General features: G+C 37.5%; 1 protein-coding gene across 2 annotated transcripts in view; it reads left to right on the top strand.

Moving 5' to 3' along the window:
• The window catches only part of NUDT4 (nudix hydrolase 4), a 29,137-nt gene extending 9,450 nt beyond the window's left edge, over positions 1-19,687 (top strand). Inside the window, exons 2-5 of one of the 2 annotated variants that reach the window (XM_036758873.1) lie at positions 10,349-10,459; positions 11,820-11,864; positions 15,614-15,698; positions 16,551-19,687. In XM_036758873.1, the coding sequence (XP_036614768.1) occupies positions 10,349-10,459; positions 11,820-11,864; positions 15,614-15,698; positions 16,551-16,753 (444 nt within the window). In that variant the 3' untranslated portion in view covers positions 16,754-19,687. Of the gene's footprint in view, positions 1-10,348; positions 10,460-11,819; positions 11,865-15,610; positions 15,699-16,550 lie in introns of both variants that reach the window. The other variant, XM_036758872.1, reaches the window with a different exon arrangement.
• Positions 19,688-19,947: the final 260 nt, after the last annotated feature.

Here is a 19,947-nt window from a genome sequence, read left to right as displayed (position 1 = left end):
ATGATGCCATTTCTGAAGATTGTTATAAAGTGAGGATTCATCCATCTGGCCAGAAGTTTGAATTTTTAAGGTCTCTTCCAATTCTAAAGGATCCTGGGTTAGGATCACTAGATTTGGTGTTGGGTGTGTCTGGATTCTTTTCCCAGATCCCACATTTGTGGCTGGATAGCCATAGCCTCTGAGTCTCTTTGTACCCAGCTAAAATGGGGATACCTTTACTACCTCAGGGTTCTTGTGAAAAAACTTATTTTATAAACACTAAAGCACTTTAGATGGAAGCTCTTATATGGTAACTAAATATTAGAACTTAATCATAGACTTAAAGTGGTTTCAGAAATTGTGAAAACTTGAACTTTTGAGTATTCATTTGTTTTAAAACTCTAGGTTATAAATTTTTAGCCCTTTTGAGTTGAGATTATTTTACTTGTATACAGTGACCAACTTTGGACATTTAAGAATTTTTGAAAGGACCCTTTGCAAGACCTGTGGTTCAGTTGTTGGTGATTTGAATTTTTTACTTTTGTTTTTAAGAACTGCACCATGAGTCTGTTTGGGTATATAAAAAAAGTGTTCAACATTCCTTGACAAGCTTCCATCTACAGAGAAAATGAGATACTCTTGGGAATTTCTAGGATGGGAGAATTGGGGGAAGGAAGAATTGATAAAGTAGTGAAAACATGCTAGTTGCCTAATTAAAAGATATTGATTCCCTTGTTAAGCAGAATACCTTCTTATTCTACAGATTGAGGAAACGCTATGAAGTATAATTCTCCACATAGTGATTTTCATATCAAATTTGAGTATAGATGTACCTTACTTTACTATAATCCAAAATGATCTTACTGAATAGTGCTAATATCCCTGAACTTTATTCTTAGAACCTAAATTAAACAGCAGTTGGGTTTTCTGCATATAGTTTTCAGATATAAGGTAACTATACAGGTCTGTGGTATTTGTAGTTATCGTAAAATCAAAAGTGGCATTCAAATACTAAGATAATGTGAACTTAAATTATATTATCAGATTTTTTTAATATAGAAAATTATACTTTCAAGACACCGCCAAACTCTAGGAGCCCTTTCTTTTTAGGATCATAGATTGGAAGGGACTGCACAGGCCAGGCTCTAGTCTAATTATCTAATTTTACAGGTAAGGAAACTGAGGCTCAGGTAGATAAAGTTGCTTGTACAAGGTCACATAGATAGCAATTGTTAGAGCCATGATTTAAACCTAGGTTCTCTGATGCCAAATTCAGGGATATTTCTACTGCATCATGCTGCCTCCCAATAAATTCCCCCCTTCCTTCCCTTTCCTAGAAACTTACTTGTGTAATAGATTTTAGGTAAAGGTCTTTTTAAAAGCCTTTTTGCTGTGCTATGAATATTTCAAATTCAACATATAACATTCTGGTAATAGAACTTTATTCAGGTTGCTTTTTAATTGTGTCCAGCTCTTTGTGACCCTATTTGGGGTTTTCTTGGCAAAGATACTTGAGTGGTTTGCCATTTCCTCCTGGCTCGTTTAAAGGTGAGGAAACTGAGGCAAACAGGCTGAAGTGACTTGCCCAAGGTCACACAGCTAGGAAGTGTCCTAGGCCAGATTTGAACTCAGGAAAAAGTCTTCAGGCTTGAGGCCTCTCACTCTGCTTTGATGCCACCCAGCTGCCCCAGAAAGAACTAGGCAGTGTCTTTGAAAGCAGCTCTTGCTAACCAACAATAGCATACAAGTCTTTGTTAGCCACTCTGCCAGCATTAAAACTTTGAACACCACAAAGCACAGATATCCTCTGTATTGGTTGTTAGGCATAGCATATAGGCTCTAGTTTGCCTTTTTCACTATCAGTCTCTGGATGAATCTGTGCCTAGTTTGGACAATTCTCTAAAGAGGTTGAACAAGCCACTTTATCCACTGGGCTTCAGTTTCCTCATCTGTAAAATTAGATAATTAGACTAGATGGCCTGTGCAGTCCTTTCCAACTCTGATCCTATTTAAAAAAAAAGACTCCTAGAGTTTGGCATTGTCTTGAAAGTATAATTTTCTATATTAAAAGAAATTTGATAATATAAACCTAAGTTCACATTATCTTAATATTTGAATGCCCTTTGATTTTAGGATATCTGCAAATATCACAGAATGATAGTTACCTTGTATCAGAAAACTTTGCAGGAAACCCAACTGCTGCTCAGTTTGGGTTCTAAGAATAAAGTGTAGGGATATGAGCACTACTCAGTAAGATGGTCTGTGAGATGGCCAGGGTGTAAGATTTGGACGGAACCGTGGGGGTCACCCATGTTTTAAGGTCAAAAAGGAGAATGAGGAACATTGAGAAAGGGGGAGGGACCACTCCTCAGTGTCATGGAATACTTGGGAGAAAGCTGTCAAAAAGAAGCACTGGCAAATAGTGAGGTGCTGAAGAGAAGAGTCAAAGAAGGAAAGAACAAAGTGATCCTGGAAAATTTCAGTAGAGTAGTGGGGAAGGAATGCAACAGCACCGGGTAATAAAATGGAAGCAGGGAGATGTAATAGTGAAGAGGAACAGAAAAGAATACTTTGGAAGGCTTAGCAGGAGTCATAGGAAAAACCGGAACAAATGTGTAGACTAGGAGAAAGGAGCTAGTTAGGAGAGATGACTCATAATAGAGCAGGTTCTCTGAGGGACTGGAAGCAAAAGGACTAGTGTGTAGAAGGGATTACAGTCCCAGTAAGAAATCCTCGGAGGGTGGACCTGTGGCTTATTTAGTATTTTAGTAGCATGCTACTTCTGTGCTAAAAATGCATAATAAAAATACTTGTTTCAAAGGGTTGAACTATCTAGTTAAGAGAGTTAAGACAAACCTGAAACTACTTTGAACCAGATACTGCTCTGTACAGAGCAGTTTGACTCTGGTTGAATAATAAAATGTAAACTCCCTCCTTGAGGAGCCTCCAGATATCTAGTAAAGGAGGGTTGTGCATAACCAATGTTTGAACCATTTTATTCAGAAAATAAAGTGAATTTGTAAGAGATTAACACATTCTTCCAAAAACCTTAGTCTACAAAAGGAGACAGTAACAATCTTGCTATCTCAGGATTCCTTTTCCTAATCTAGAAAAACACTGCTGTTCAGTCCTTGGGTTTTTTTGTGCTTGTTTACATGGATGTCAATTTTTGCTCTAAGATTCTAGAAGCTTGCCTGTTAGGCGGGAGAAGGGACCATACCTGACACAACTAAACAGGAGTACAACAGTGGGGTTTTAATGTGACTAATTTCTAAATGAGTGTTTGTGCCATACAGATGGAGACTGTAGCCCAGATTCCTGGGTCTTAAAGGACATTAGTAAATTGGAAGACAATAGTAATTTGAACTTGGTAGGTTTTGTTTTTGGGAAAAGCTGAAAGTCCTAGTGAAAAATTAACCATTTGCCTATCAGGTTTTATCAGTTTAGCTGGTTAATAACCAAGTGTGAAATATCACAAGTGAGCATTGCATTCATCTCTAATTTTACCTCTTCTCAAAGCTAGAATCAACACTTATTTAAACTAATACCTTAAAGTCTTGATCCTGTACAGTACACATTTAAAGTACCAGTCCCTACAGTTATAGGGAATTCAAGAACTCATTCTTTTTTTTTTTTTAATTTAAGAACTCAAATTCTTTCCTGTGGATATAGGGGAGTGGTTTTTTTGGTGGGGGGAGGTGGACAGGAGGCAGTCACTGAAAGAGCAAATAAATTAAGTTGTCCATTTTGATGGCCTACCCTATAGGGTGTCTTTGAACTTCTTTTATGTGAATGAAATCGATTAAACCTGATATACTTTGTTCTAGGGAGTGAACCATTTGTTGGCCAGAGTAAGTTAAAATTCAAATCAGTGACATAGCTATTGGTTTTGTCTAGATTCATACCATCTATAAATGTCTCAGAACTCAATTAGCTGTTGTAACAACCCCTATGAGGAAGGCAGGGTGCAGGTATAATGAGTAAGTAGTGAGTACTAGTTAATGATTCAGTCATAGAAGCTCAGCATTTGAGGGACTTAAGAGTAAGCTGCTTGAATGGAAATCCCCTATACAGCATTCAAAAGAGTGATCAATCAGCATCTGGGTAAAGACTTTAAGGAGTGGACAACACATTCCATTTTAGAAAACTTCCTATTTGTAGGAAAGTTTTGCTTAAATCCAGTAAATTTTCCTCTTGGCGAATTATGCCTGTTGCTTTTAGCTTTCTTTCTGACACAGTTTAACATCTCCACCTGAGAGCCCTTCAGATATATGTAGTCAGTAACCTTTTTAACTATGTGCTCCCCATTCCACTGTGCCACCCCTCAAAGTCTTCATTTCCTTCATCCATCTTTGGAGCTCCATGGCTCAGTTCTCAGAGCATACTGATTGTACCTTTTTTGCGAATTTCATTCCTAAAATTCAGTTCCCCAAACTGATAAATTATCAACAGGTATTTACTCTGCAGTGGGCACTGGGGATGCAAGTGAAAATGCCCTTACTTACATAACGAACAGAAATACTTTATATATAAGCATGTTCACTCATTCCAGTTGTGTTCAGTTGCTGACCTTTTGGTGTTTTCTTGGCAAACATACTGGAGCAGTTTGCCATTTCTTTCTCCAGCACATTTGACAGATGAGGAAACTGAGGCAAAAACGATTAAGTGACTTACCAAGGGTCATCCAGCTAGTATATGTCTGACGCCAGATTTGAACTCAGGAAGAGGGTCGGTGCTCTTATCTGCTGTACCACCTAGTACCCACTTATATAAGCATATATAGACTAAAAACAAAATAGTTCAGTCAAGATAGTCTTAGAGGGCGCAACCAGTCAGGGGATCCTCAAAGGTTTCGTACTTCAGCTTTGCTTTGAAGGAAGAGGGAAGGGGATTCTGTGAAGTGGAAGGTGAGGGGTGGAGAGCATTTCAGGCAGAGGGGAGAAGCAACCAGTATAAAGGCAGCAGAGATGAGATATGGAGGAACAGAGAGAAGTCCAGTTTAGCTAGAGCATAGTAAAATGATGCTGGAATTACAGGTTGGGAATTATAGGTAAAAATAAAAATAAAAGCTGATGTTCCAAGAACATTAGGGAGTCACCAGAGCTAATTAAGGAGAGATCTGTGATCCATGTTTCAGGATGTAGAGTGGCCTGGAGTGGGGGGACCAATAGCTATGTGAGTACAGAGAAAGGGCCAGGTGTGAGAGATGCTGTGAAGGACATAGAAAATAGACCACATCCTCCAGACTAAATCCATATACATACCTAGATGCTAAGTAATTTCAGGGCAAATCTAGATGGTCACAGTTGAGAGGACAGTAAAATATGTTGGTTTGGTATTAAGACATCAGAATGAATCATTGAATTAACTACTTTGAAACCTGCTAGCTTCCCATGAATGGGAAGCACCAAACATCAGAAAACAAAACATGAAATTGGCTGTCTTAGCAGATAAGAAATAACTTAGTTACGAACATAGAAGCCATTTTAGGATCAGATGTGTACAGATGGGCAGCTGGGTGGCTCAGTGGATAAAGTGCCAGGCTTGAAGTCATATCCTTACTAGCTGGGTAATCCTGGGCAAGTCACTTAACCCTGTCTGCCTCAGTTTCCTCATCTGTAAAATGAGCTGGAGGAAGAAATGGCAAAATCACTTTAGTGTCTTTGCTGAGAAAACCCCAAATGGGATCACACACTGAAAAACAACTCAACAAAGTAGCAGCAACAAAATTGTACAGTCAGGTCATCACCTTGTTAGCAAGGTCCAAATCAGCATCAAGGATAAAGACAAGAAGAGAATGTAATTCCTGAGGTGTATCAGCCTGACCCACTTAAATAAGCTGACTCTGAAAAAATGGAAAATAGATAAAAGTAAAGGAAGTAAAGACATTAACATTTCTTTGAACTTCTGTTAAATGAGTTAACAGAAGGAAGAGAAAAAAAGATCACGCATTTCTTACCTGGCAAAGAGCTCATGAAAGCCAGGGACAGACATGCTTAGAATAGAGTGAGCTCATTTACAAAATGTTAGAGAAGAGGATGGAAGACTTGGAGAAGTATTAAATCAATAAAATGCAAAATGAAGCAGCAGAAAATGTTCTGTGATTTATAGAACACATGAGGGATTACAAATAGATTTGAAATAGAACAGATTGATAAGAACCTAGTTTTATTAATAACAGTGGAACCATCACATTAGGATTCTATCACTTCTACCTATTGCACAGCACTTCAGAAAATAAAGTGTAGAAGGAGGTCTGGTTCTGACAGATTTTTAAAAATATATGCTTGAAGCAAGACAATCTTAAGGATACTTGTGTAATGCTTTTTTTTTTCTGAAATATGTCAAAAAAGGGGAAAAATTCAAAAGAAAAGAGGTGGTACTTATTGGACAAAAAGGTGATTGAGAAAACATTAGCGACTGCTGAATCATGTCTGTTCCTCTCATCTCTATTAAGTCTTTGAAAATGGTCTGTATTTGCATTTGTGAGTATCCTTGATGAAAACATGAAGAAAACTGGCCTTTTCAGACTAGCTGTGGTATGCTTGGTTTTTAAAATAAATACATTAATTAAATACATAAATACATTTTACCTTCAAGAAATTGCCTGAAGGAACTTCATCACGATATCTCCATCTTTATGCCAAGATTAAGATAGAGGATTGTTGAACAGAACTTTTGTCTATTTAGCACCAAGCAAATGCTGGTAGCAGATATTTACTTAACACAACTATTCACCATTGTCACAGGATGTCCTGTGAAAATTCAAATAGAATTACTTATAGATGATTCTCTAGTCAGATGATGTGACATTTGCTTTTGAAAAGTTGCCACAGGATAGATGCCATGACATGAACAATTATAGTGTTTTTTTTAGATGGCAGTCTATTCAGATGCCAACGGAGGATGAAGAAGGAATAATTTCCCAGATTATGAGTTCAAGTTGAGTGAGTAGCCCATTGAATTAATCCATCAGTACATATGACTTTGAAACAGGTACTTCAAATAGATTTATCCAGCAAACTAGATTTCATTTAGGCAGTTTTCAAGCTGGGATCACTGCCATAAAAGTTGAAATGTGCACCTGTGCTAAAGAGGGGGCAAATCATTGATAATTTCATTTAAAAGAATAAAATTGTGGGTAACTTCAAAAGAAAGTAGACAGGGGCATGGTGGATATAAGTAGGTTTTAGCATATTATGAAAGATCTTAATTCAAAGAGGCTTAAAAGATTTTTAAGCATATGTACAGAAAGAGGTGGGCTAATCATGAGTGAGAATTAGATAACCCATATGTTACACCAGTATCCAGACCTTATGTCTTCCATATGACTCTTAAGTTGGTTGATTAGATGGCTGAATAGCATTTTTTTAAATTTATTTTTAGTTTACAGCATTCAGTTCCACAAGCTTTTGAGTTCAAATTTTCTCTTCCTCCTCCCCCTCCCCCATGGCATGCATTCTGATATAGGCTCTACATATACATTCACATTAAACATTTTCTTATTTGTCATGTTGCAAAGAATTATTACCAATAGAAGAAACAAAACAAAGCAAAAAAGAGAGAGCAAATAGTAATCTTTGATCTGCACTCTGATTCCATAATTCTTTCTCTGAATGTGGACAGCATTTTCCATCATGAGCCTTTTAGAGTTGTCATAGAAACTCAGAATTGCTGAGAAGAGCCAAGTCTATCAAAGTTAGTCCTCACACAGTGTGGCTGTTAGCTGTGTACAGTGTTCTCCTGGTTCTGCTCCCCTCACTCAGCATCAGTTCATCATCATCAGATTTCCAGGTTCTTCTGAAGTCAACCTGCTCATCATTTCTTATAGCAAAATAGTATTCCCTTAACATTTGTATACCACAGCTTGTTCAGCTATTCCCCAATTGATGGGCATCCCCTCAATTTTCTGAATCACATTTCTTTAAAATGTACCAACCCCTTGCAAAAAGGGACCAAGCATTTTAAAACTCAGAAAAGGAAGTATAAACACAACAGGTGTGACTTTCAAAAATACATTAGAAACTTACTGACCTGCTTTACTTAACTACAAAGTTGAGTCAGAAGTAAAAACTAATTTGAGTTGTTCGCTTTTGAAATAAAATTATAGAAATGGACTGAAGTTGGACATTTTGATTAGTTAATAGTCAAATAGTTTATAGTTAATTATTTGGTGCCTTCAAAGCACTTCATTCCTGTGAAGATGAGTAATCTCATTAGCCAGTCCCTCTTTTGCAGATAAGGAAACTGATCCTCGAGGGGCTAAGTGACCTACCCCACAGTCAGCAGAGGTTGTAAGTGAGGGATGGAGGGCGTGGAATCGGAAGATTTGGGTAGAAGTCCAGCATTCCTTCCACTGTATCATAGTCTTATTTTGTAATTAAAGGCTAGGGTCAAACTAAGTAAATCTGTCTCTTTCAGTGTCTAACAGCTGGGCACATTCTGGAGCAGTCTCAGAGTGGTTCGCTTCTAACCTATCTAGCATATCTTGTCCCGAGTTGTGGCTTAGGGCCAAAGGCTGTGGGTGCTCTTGTTGCAGCTGCTGTGATCACCTTGGGAATGAAAAGAAAACAACCCAGGGAAGTTGCTTTTACCAGGGTATGAACCTGAGCTCCTTGAAGGATCTTGGGATCTGGGGAGGAAGGAGTGCATTCCAGGAAAAGGGCTGCCACCGATGTCAGTACGAATCACAGCACCTCAAAGGCCAGCTGTACAGTTTAGACTTTTCATTGAATCGTGGAAGACATGTGGTCACTTGTGGCATAACTGACCTTAACTGCCCCTTGTATGGAGTGAAGTTTAAAAATAACTGTCAAAAGTTTAACCTTTTTTTGGCAGTAATTTCCAGTAGGTGGTAGCAGTAACTTTCATTTCAAACAGCTCCTTACCAGCTTTATGTTCTTACACTTCCCAGACACTTTGTTGGAGGAAGGAAAGCAAAGATCAAATAGTATTAAATTACAAATGCTTCCATCCTCCTCATCACCCAGGTTCATAACCTCCCCCCCCCCCCATGTTAGCAGTTTCCAAATCCTATTAATTGTGCCTCAGTGTAGCTGGGCGGTGGTAGGGAGTGTTCAAAGAGAACTGACACCTTTGGTGTGAGGATTGCTGAGCCCTTCTCAGGGCTTCTCATCCGCCTTTGGTGTTCACCTTCACCTGACTCTCACCTGTGGCTCCAAGAAGCTGTAGCATGCAGAGTGGCCACACCTCAGACACACCATCAGACTGGCTAAACCAGGTTGAGGGTAACCAACAGTGAGTTGGAGGATATGAAGACTTCCCTCAGTGGAATGGATGGATGAGAATAATTTGTTCCATTAACCATAAGGTTAGTTAGGCAACGGTTAGAGCTTGGTCAGACATACAAGGTCATCTACTGCACCCTGGCTTCTCTTGCCCCTGAACTTTGGAAGAGCCATTGAAATTCAGTTCATGAGCAAGTCATTATCTTGTCTTGATGTCTTTGGTCCTCTTCGAAAATACCTTAGACTACATTCACAGCTGGTAGTAAGATAACGCTTCAACCCTAATAGGACCTCTTGGGAAGGAAGGGGGAGGCATGTGAGGCTTGTTTCTTGTTAATCAGCATTCATCACTAAATCTCTCAGCCTCTTTACCTTATTTGTAAGAATCTGAGGACTAAATGGTAAAACATTATATAGATGTCAGTTTGCTCTTAACTTTTTTTACTCAACCTTACTGGTCATGTACTCAAAAGCTGGAAAACGTGCCGAATTGTTTTTGGTTTTTTGTTTGTTTGTTTGTAGGTTAAAAACATAAGGGAGATTCCTGCAAGTTAGGAATATACACCATTGGCTTAGGGAACGAGTGAAGATTTAAGGGAGCTGAAAAGGAAGAAGTTCTATGGAACAGGGATGTCGAAGGGAATATGTTTCAGGCATTGGCAGGGGAGGGAGATACAGTACAACTAGTGGAAAGGCTTGGAGGTGAGAGGTAGAGGTACGTAAGCACAGTTTGGCCAAACTATAACAGGGCAGTATCTTGAACCTAGGCAAGAGGCATATGTTAATTCTGGCTAAGTCCCTTAATTTATTGAATATTAAGCTTTCCTAATCTGTAAAATGGGAATCATGATACCCCAGAAGTATAGAGGTGGTTAATAATTACATTTAATAATAGATAAAAGATGCTTTATTGCTTTTTTAAAGTCAGGTGTGGCTTTTTTTTTTTTATTTTAAATGGAGAAACATCTTAGTTTAACTGGATTCCCAGTTCTTTTGTAGGTAAAGAGGATAGTTTCTTTTCTGTAATTTTTTTGGCACAAGAATTGTTTAAATGTTCTTTGGTTGATTTACTTTGTTGACACTAAAAGCTTTAACTAAAGCTTCATTTTATGTTCTAACAGGTGCTGTTAGTGAGTAGCAGTAGGTATCCAGATCAATGGATTGTTCCTGGTGGAGGAATGGAGCCCGAGGAAGAGCCAGGTGGAGCTGCAGTAAGAGAAGTATATGAGGAGGTGAGACCATGAATAAACCTGGTGGCTTAAAATTCCTTTTGTTTGTTTGTTTTTTCTTTTTTGGAGGGGTAGGCAGGGCAGTTGGGATGAAGTGACTTGCCCTAGGTCACACACCTAGTAAGTGTGTCAAGTTTATGAGGCTAGATTTGAATTCAGGTCCTCCTTGACTGCAGGGCCAGTGCTCTACTCACTTGAAATACCTTTCTTTTTTTTTTTTTTTTAAATGGAGAGGTATTTCTTTCCTTCCAGAAAAGTTCAGGTTAAGAGTGCAGGTTGAGGTTTGAATTCTAGTAGTCATATGATGGGGGACAAGTCACACTCAGTCCCTTGGGGGAAACAGGGTAATAGTCACCCTCACCTGTATAACGTTGTTGGTGTGGGAAACATTCTACAAGTTTTTAAAATGTTTGAAAAATGTAAATTCCCTAAGGGTTCTATAAGTAGTCAACCTCATTTGGCATAAGCATACAGGGTGTGACTATGTAAAAGTTTAACTGAAATAATAGGAATTATGGAAGATCTGGAGGGGCACAGCCTAAAAAAACCTAAACAGTATGTTTTGGGAAAGTAATGAATGGCATGAATATTGAAACATTTGGAGAGAATTCTAGTCATAGTTGAAAATAAGTTCTGAACTTTCAGCAGTTCCCTGGGGCAAAAGAACCTAGAGAATGAGTCTAGATACCACCATATGCTACGGCTAAAAAGACCAACCCTGTTTGATACCATCAAGAAGGATGCCAGTAAAAGAAAGGTCCATTCGATCATTTCATAGGATCCTGTGGTGTCCTATCTAAAGAAGGGGAATGCTGCATTTGTCAAGGCTACAGAGAGATTTCCTATGCGGAGAATTGTTTTAGTTAGTCCCGGTGAGTCAGAGGATATGATATGATTTTAGACTTTTCCTTGAATAGTGCTAACAATTTGAACCAGTCAGATTTGCAAGTGAATCAAAGCTAGTAATTCTGAAATGTAGCAAACACTTAAATGTGTATGAATGAATGAAATAAACCATTGGGAAGTAACAGCTATATTTAGTCACTACCACCTGGTTTAGGTGTGTTTTTTAGACTCATCAGGCAAAGCTTGGTGAAATGCTGAATGCAGAGTATCTCAGAATACGTCATAAGAGAAGGGATAATTGAGCCTATTTCATTTCATAACATTTACGTTGTGAATGACACAGTATGCATGACATTTTACTCTCTGACCCAGAGAACTGATAATGACTTAGTTAAAATCATTTCATATATTAACTAAAACATTTCAGAAAGTAATAAAGCTACAAAATATTATAGTGAAAAATTTTGATAACAAAGTTCTGATATTTTGAAGAAGCTAACTTATTATTTATTTATAGGCTGGTGTCAGAGGAAAATTAGGCAGACTTCTGGGGATATTTGAGGTGAGTTCTAAAAATATCACTGTTCAGCTGCTTAATGTTGTTTAAATTGCTGTTTTCCTAGCAGACACAAATCAGGAGTTTCTTCTTCAGGCCCAGTAACCAAGAGGCTGCCACATTGCCAGCTTTGAATAGGTTGTTTCCAGTTTGTAGCCTGATGTTCTTTCCGAAGTACTAAATATAAGCATATCAAGGACCTGAAGAGAAGAGGGAGTGCCGTATCCCAGCTATAACTCAGACAACATTGGCAAAGGCAAACCAAAGACTCCTAGCTAGAAGAAGCAAATTTGCATGTCTTAGGAACCAGAAGGTTATTTTTGTCACCAAAAATTGTTAAGCTTCATCTTGATAGAATGGGCTTTCTGGTGTTTCATCAAGGCGAGACTGGGTTCTTGAAGGCTATGCCAACAAGTTAGGAACACTGGCAGGCCATAGCAAAGCTAGAAAGGCTTCAAGGATGGACAGAGCAAATAAACCATGCCCCTTTTTGAGGACTAGCCATCTAAGGTGAGAGAGGGATCACACCAACTCTGGAAGACCAAGTTGTTAAAAAATATAAAAAGGCGGAGGAAGGAGCACCTATAGCTTCAACCCTTGTTAGAAACATGTTATTTACTTCCTAGCGAAGATGGCTACCTGAGTGGAGGCAGACAGTTTAGCTCCTGCACACCTACTCCATCAAATTCACACTAGACTGAATTCTGCTCAAGAAATCCAATGAGAAGCTAAAAGAATGCCATAAAAAGTCAGCAAGAAGCCTCCAGGCAGTAGGAATGAGGTCCACAGGGAAACAAGCCTAGAGACACATAACCTCTTTGTGTCCTGGAGGCAGAGAATAGAGAATCTTTTGGGTGGGATGGTCAACCACGTAGCCCCTAACTTTGTAAATACACGGATGGAACTAAACAATGTCCAGGCCAGTTCTAAGGAGCAGGGATAGTAAACATTTATTGTATAGCACCTGTTATGTTCCAGGCCATGAGCTGAGTGCATTTACAAATGTTATTTCAGGATAGAGTGTGAAGAGGAGCTGATAATTGTTTTGGGGAAAGTAGGCAGCAGTTAGTTCAGTTTGCTAAAGAACTTTAGGCCCTGAACCTTCCTCAGGTTCACACCTGGATCTTTTTAAGTATTGGTAGTTTAAAACCAAGCAAGCAGAGAGCTTCATGGACAGGAACTCTTCTTTTGAAATTGTTTTTCATCGTTGTTTAATAGGAAGCTTCATTATTTTATTTATTGATCTATAAAACTTTTCCTGGACAAAATTGAAAATAACTCCTTGGTTGCCTGAATAAAATTATACTCTTTATGTTAATGGGAATGGGTTTACGTCATAATCTTAAGAATCGAAATAGTTATTAAAAGCTGTTTGCTTTGTTCCTAGCTCTCTGGTTAGCCCTTTTGTAAAAGCTCTTCAAGCTTTTTTACTTTTACAAGTGTTCTCTTTACTATTATTTGGCCCAAAGGATCTACTGTTCATGTGCCAGGTTTAGTGAACCTCTGACCGCTTTTCTGTGCAACAGAGAAACCAGTTGTTTCCAACAACTGCTTTAATGAGACATAGGCTCCTTTACCTAATTATATCTCACTCATCTTTTGAGACCCAGCTCCAAATTTTTCATCAAGCCTCCCCAGACATTTTTTTTCAGATAAACTCTTAATTCCTTCTTTTAGCACACAGAAGACATGCCTTCTAACTTTATTTTAGAACATTAATTTTGGCCACTGCCCTAAAAGTACACAATGGCATCTCAGAATATGGAAAACATTTAACAGCCCTAAGAGAAGAGCCTCCATTCTATAGTAAGCCTTGAAAATAGCATTCTCTTTTTCTGAGGACTTTCTCCATTTGTTCATGAGGGCTTAAATAGCTGCCACTTAGTGCTTCTAAACTGAGACGCTGATACTTGAATAATGAAATAGCTCCATCTTCTGGTAAACATTGAAAGTTGACTTCGCTTCTTTTTGATGCATCAAAACTTGTATGTTCAATTCAAGATAGCGTTAGAGTGTAATTTAACACCTTGCTATAGTAATTTTGGTCATTATTAGTAATTTTGTTTTTGGAGATTTTGTTGTCTTTAGCATTATAGATTCTCCACTAGTCACTAGCTGACTAGATTCAGTTACTTTGTGGTACTTACTTGATGATGCCTAACTTTGCTAAATTAGAAATAGAAATAGTTCCATATCCTTTCACAGAAAGTTGCTGTGGATGAAATCACATTTTAACAAACTCCGGGACATCCAAGTTGTCCTATAATGAAGTTTTCTTGAACCCTTCAAATACTGAGAACCTATGATTTTGTCATTGTGGCTTGCTCCCACTGATACAGATTATAATCAGTTTTGTTGTGGCTGAAGAATTTGTCACTGGATCCTCAGATGGCTTTATATTACTTGCACTTCACTGCCATGAACAAGAACCCTAGCCCTCACCCATGTGGTGGTGAGGAAGCAGAAAAAGATATAGAGGTTTTTCAAGCAAGATTAACACCTAGCCTTAACTACTAAGTGAAAAGGAATATTTTAACCCAGTTTGTGGGGGAAGGGGAAGTCTTTATGTTACCTATAACCATTCATCCTTTCCCTTCTCTTCCCATTCCACCCTCTAACACATACACTCACACACCCTTCTAAGCTTCTGTTTCCTTGGGAAGTAGTTTGAAAATAATCTGTTTTTTCCTTGGATTATTTGAGGTAAATAAGAATGAGATGGCAAAAACTTTCGTTTAGTTTTCTTGGCTCCAGTGCAAACAATATTTGGTCATTCTTTTTCCTTAGTGCGTGAACAAGAACCAGAATAGTGCTTTAAATGAAACCGATATGGTGATGACCTTAATATTTCTCGGTTACCAATTTCTGTGGTTGGTGAGCAGCCCAACTTCAGTATTCCCACAGGTTTGTTACTGAAGAACTTCAATGGCATCTTCTTTCTTGAACCAGTCTGCTTTCCAAAAATCCATCTTAGAGGTAGTTTATCTCTCCCATATTTAAAAAGAAAGACAAAATGCTTATAGTAAATATGCATAGTCAAGTAAAAAAGAGAAGAATATTCCTGCATTGACCATGTCCAAAAGAAAAGATCTGTTTTCAACCAGAGTCCATCCACCCCCCTTATCAGGAGTCATGGAAATGTGATCTATCATTCATTAGCGTCAATGCTTGTCTTTATGATCATATAGATTGTTTTCCTGGTTCTGCTCACTTCCCTGCATCAGTTCATACCCCAGGTTTTCTGAACCCATCCCCTTATTTCTTACATTACAGTAGTAGTTCATTTTGTTTGTGTGCTGTAATTTGTTCTAAAGATGCCCTCATTATTATATAGTCTTTTACAAAATTTGTTACAATACATAACAGGGTGTTTTTGGTTTGAAATCTAAGTTTTTTAGGTGTCAAATTTTTTTTTCCCCTCCTGGGCAGAGTTCACAGTGAGACAGTGTTGGCTCCACAGTTGCCACCTATTTTTGACACAGTAGATTTCTAACTTGATATAGTAGTAAGAAGATGGTTGGCCTTGTCATCCTTATACCAACTCATGTGACCGTGGGCTTCAGTTTCTTGATGATTTATACTGACAATCATTTCTCTCAAGACCGTCAGAAAGTAAATATATGTATTTATAAAGATAGGAATATGCTTAATTTTAATGCTTTAATTCTTTGTAGTATTACTATTGGTAGATATTGTGTAATTCTTAAAAGCATGAGCCTGTAGATTAAAATGTCATCTTTTTCATATTCAAGCAGAATCAAGACCGCAAGCATCGCACTTATGTTTATGTTCTTACTGTCACTGAAATATTGGAAGACTGGGAAGATTCTGTTAACATAGGTAATTTAATTGTGTTTTGTAGTCTCCTTTTTAAAAAATTTCTTTAAAAAAAAATAGAGTTGACTATACACAGATATAACCATGAACCAGTTCTAGAAATTAGTTTGGCTAAATTCATGATGCATAAACATATTTTGGGAGTATTGAAGGTAGTGAATGAATAGATCTGAGCTGCTCTCTCAATTTTTTAGTTCTTTCTGTCACATCTCTGTTCCCCAAATGTGTGTTATTTAATATCTATCGATCATGCTCAGTAAAAAGTAGAATGCAGTTTTAGCAAACTAAGTGCTCTGCCAACAGACGTGTCCTTGGGCCTCTGCCAGGCGTGTTCTGGCCATCTTCATTTCACCTTCATTTAAGTATTTTGCATGATATGAAATGACCCAGAGTTAAACACTTCGGTTTTTGTTTTTTGTTTTGTTTTGTTTTTGAGGGGAGAAGGGAAGGCAGTTGGGGTTAAGTGACTTGCCCAGGGTCACACAGCTAGTGTGTCAAGTATCTGAGGCCGGGTTTGAATTCAGGTCCTCTGGACTGCAGGGCCAGGGCTCTACTCTTTGCTCCACCTTAGCTGCCCCTTAAACATTTTATTACGACAAACTCCTACTTTCATATTAGTTAACTGCCAGACAAAAGTACAGCTTAGAAGTTATTCCCTGGTCCAGCAATCATTTACAGTCTTCAAAACAACCTGACATTTGATATTTTGTTTAAATTCTGAGGAATTAGTCCTCTTGACCCATTAGGAGACATTGAACTCTTAATATGTTTAATGACTTGATGGGAGTTAAGGAATAAGCTGCCTTCAAAATGGGTTTTTAATAATAATTGTGATAATACTTTTTTTTTCTTTAGGAAGGAAGAGAGAATGGTTCAAGGTTGAAGATGCCATTAAAGTTCTGCAGTGTCATAAACCTGTGCATGCTGAGTATTTGGAAAAATTGAAGTTGGGCTGTTCCCCAACCAATGGAAATTCCATGGTTCCCACCCTTCCAGACAACAATTCTTTGTATGTAACTTCTGCACAGACTTCGGGGCTGCCATCTTCTGTAAGATAAATATTTAGGTGACCATACACAGTTTCACAGGGAGAAGGCTTCTGTTTGATATCCACATGTTTAAACTGTCTGAATTTTCAGATACTGTGTATTCAGGCAGTTTTCATATTTTGCAGATGCTTGGAAATATTTCCCTTTTTCTTTAACAGTGTAAAAAATACTTCAGTAAACCAAAGCCATATGGATTTTTTTTTAAGATGCCTTAACTGTGTGCCCTCTCCCTTTCCCCAAATACATTTTTATTTTTGTTTTTCAGACTGCTCTGCATTCTGGTTTTCATACCAACTTACCTGATATGGTGGTCTGGAGTTTTTTGTTTTTTTTTAAAGGATGTCAAGGGGAGAGATGATTAGGTACTTTCCTAAAGTATTGACCCATTGAAAGCAAGCCTTCTATAGTGGTTTTTAGCTTTTAGAGCTCATTTCAAAAGATTAAAATGTTTATAGTGCCACTTTGTTTCAAGATACACTATAGCCCTCATGATTTCTTGGAATTTAGAGAATAGATGTATATTAAACACTTTCTCTATTAGAGGGTATTGTTTCCTATACATGTGGCATCTTTTCCCTCAAGATTTAAACATAGGACTTTTTCCAATGCAGAGTATGGATGACATTTCAGTATGAGATGCCACTATCATAATACAGACACCCTGGAAATAATATAAACTAGGCCCATGAAAAACAGCATTAGGATTCACCTTTAGCCTGCCCCTTTGATTTATCATCCTTTTGTGCAGAATACCCTAGGAAATGCATAAGTTATTGTTTTTAATGGAAAAAACCTACTTAATATAATTAGCCATTTTCATCCTGGACTATCTTTTTAGTTGGTTGGTTTCATTAATCCACTGCTACAAATAGCACACTGGCATCACGCTCGAATCCTCTCCCATTTCTGCCATTTCTCTTTCCCAGTTTCTGCCATTCCTTTTAGTCCCTGGGAGCCTCTTCGTTATCTTTCCTGGCAAACAGTAGCCAACAGAATTGAAAATACCCAGGTTTATGATGGGAAGCTTAACTTGTTTTAGAACCTTTTAAATGTTCTACAGACCCCTCAAATTTCACTCCCACTCAAAACTTAAGAGTGGACACTTTTGCATCTCTTCATTTGGAAAAAAGGTTGTGATTGGGGGTTTTTCAATTCTTTTCACTCTTAAAACTTCTAAGACAACCTAAAACCAAGAATCCCATCTAAAACACAAATACCTCTTCCCTAATCAGGTCAGAACTGAGGTGTAAGTGTAAAAACCTTTAGCATTTTGAAGAGATGTGGGGTTAAAAATCATTCTACAAACATTTGTAAATATTCTAAATGGTAAATAGTGAGTGTAAAGTGGAAAGTACATGTAATTTAAACACTTTGTTATTCAGTACACAAATCGTTAACCTACTTTTAAAACACAATTGTGTAAAATGCTGCTATAAATTAAAATTGAGTGCTGTTACACTTTTAGGAATTATTGGTGCCACAGTTTGAAATGAGATCTTGTGCCATTCAAACACATCAGATCTTAAGTACAAGTTCTAACTCACATGAAAATAGGTTTTGAAAACGTATTACTGCTAACCAAAAGAAATGAAGAAAGTAGAAAATGCACATTTGGAGAATTTCCTATTCTAAATTATGTAACTTGATTGAGAAATTTTATTTCTCCTTGTACAGGAAGTTAAACGTCTTTTAAAAAAAAACATTTTGAGCAAACCCTTTCAATCCTATAAATTGACTTAGAAAAATCTCATGGGCTAGATGTTTCTCAGAGTAACTTAGTTATTTGAGAAGTTTCTTTGAATTAGAAACAGCCAAAAGAAACTGGATTTTTGTTTTATGGACTCAATTTTTGTACATAAAACTACTCCCACTCAACATTCTAACACTGGGGATTTAAAAAAAAAAAAGCTTGTACATGGTATTCTTAGAGGTAAATAATGCATGATCTTATTTTGTAACTCAAACTATGTATTTGATAAAAATGTAAAAATGTACAGTATTGATGTTAACCAACTCATAAGAGTTGTTAGCCTATAAATATTTTGTTGTATAATTTTTTGGTCAGAACATTTGGGCTTAGTAGTGCCACATCAGGATTCCTTAATGCCGTTCAGTGTACAGATCTCTTTAGTGTCTATGCAACTTGGAAAATTCCTTTAATTAGTTTTGATTCCTAATGTTTCTCTTTGTATAATTTAACAGAACATTTTACTGTTGTCATATTTCAAAGTAAACAGCGTGTCACCACAGGGTTGGCTCTTGCTAAATAGTTCAGATTGGTCTAGCAGAATTACAAGAGATAGCTTTCTCTTATGTTGAAAGGAGACTGAAGACACCTTCAGCCCAAATAGCTACAGTGAAGTGGCCAAGTGTTCTCTCACCCCTGAACTAAATCCTGTTAAACAGTTGTCAGATGGTAGTCCAATTACTCATTGGTACATTACTTGTGGTCCTCTTGCTTAAAGATTCACAAATGACTTTGATTTCTTGTGCCCTAAATTATCTTGGAGTGGGCAGGATGCCTACTTATGATTAGAAACAAAGGTAACTCATAGAACAAGACTGTTAGTAATTTTGACTTACTGACATTAGGAAAAAGCTGTTTTCTGCCCCTTTTGTAAGCCACAGTTGAAGTTTCCCATCTAGGTAAGTGCCATATTGTTAACATTTAAGAACTTGGAGTGCCAAGACTGCTAAGGTAGTTATCTTGGGGCCATCTAGATGAACCAGGACTAGGGTTGGCCTAACAGTGTGGAATTTTTCAAGAAAAGTCTGTTCTGTTGACAAAACATAATATAAAGAAGCAAACTAAGGAAACAAAAGGCTGTAAACATTTTTAATTGTTCTGCATGGTTTTCTTTTGAAGATTGGTGTAAGAATTTTGACTTTTTATATTTGAGATAAAATATCAGAATAAAAATTAAATAAAAGTTGTGTGACTGAGGTACTTGAAAATTTAGAATTTTATAGTTACAGCCAATTCTTGTTTTATGCTTATGGTCTTTTGGCTAATCATACAGCTCTGATAATTTAATTCTAAACATAGTTACCCTCAATCAGTGTTTCATCCTGAAAATAACAAAGCAGATTTTTTATTTAATTCTAGTATAGCAGTATTGGGGGTGGGGCAGCATATTAACATAAGTAAAAAGAAACAGTAAATGTATCTTTGCCCTGAGGTTTGTTTTTAAGAGTCATAGCCT

Source organism: Trichosurus vulpecula, chromosome 5 (assembly GCF_011100635.1).
Source record: "Trichosurus vulpecula isolate mTriVul1 chromosome 5, mTriVul1.pri, whole genome shotgun sequence".
In the NCBI taxonomy this organism is placed as follows: Eukaryota; Metazoa; Chordata; class Mammalia; order Diprotodontia; family Phalangeridae; genus Trichosurus; species Trichosurus vulpecula.
Note: the sequence above shows the minus strand (reverse complement) of the source record. Positions and strands in the feature narration are given on the sequence as shown.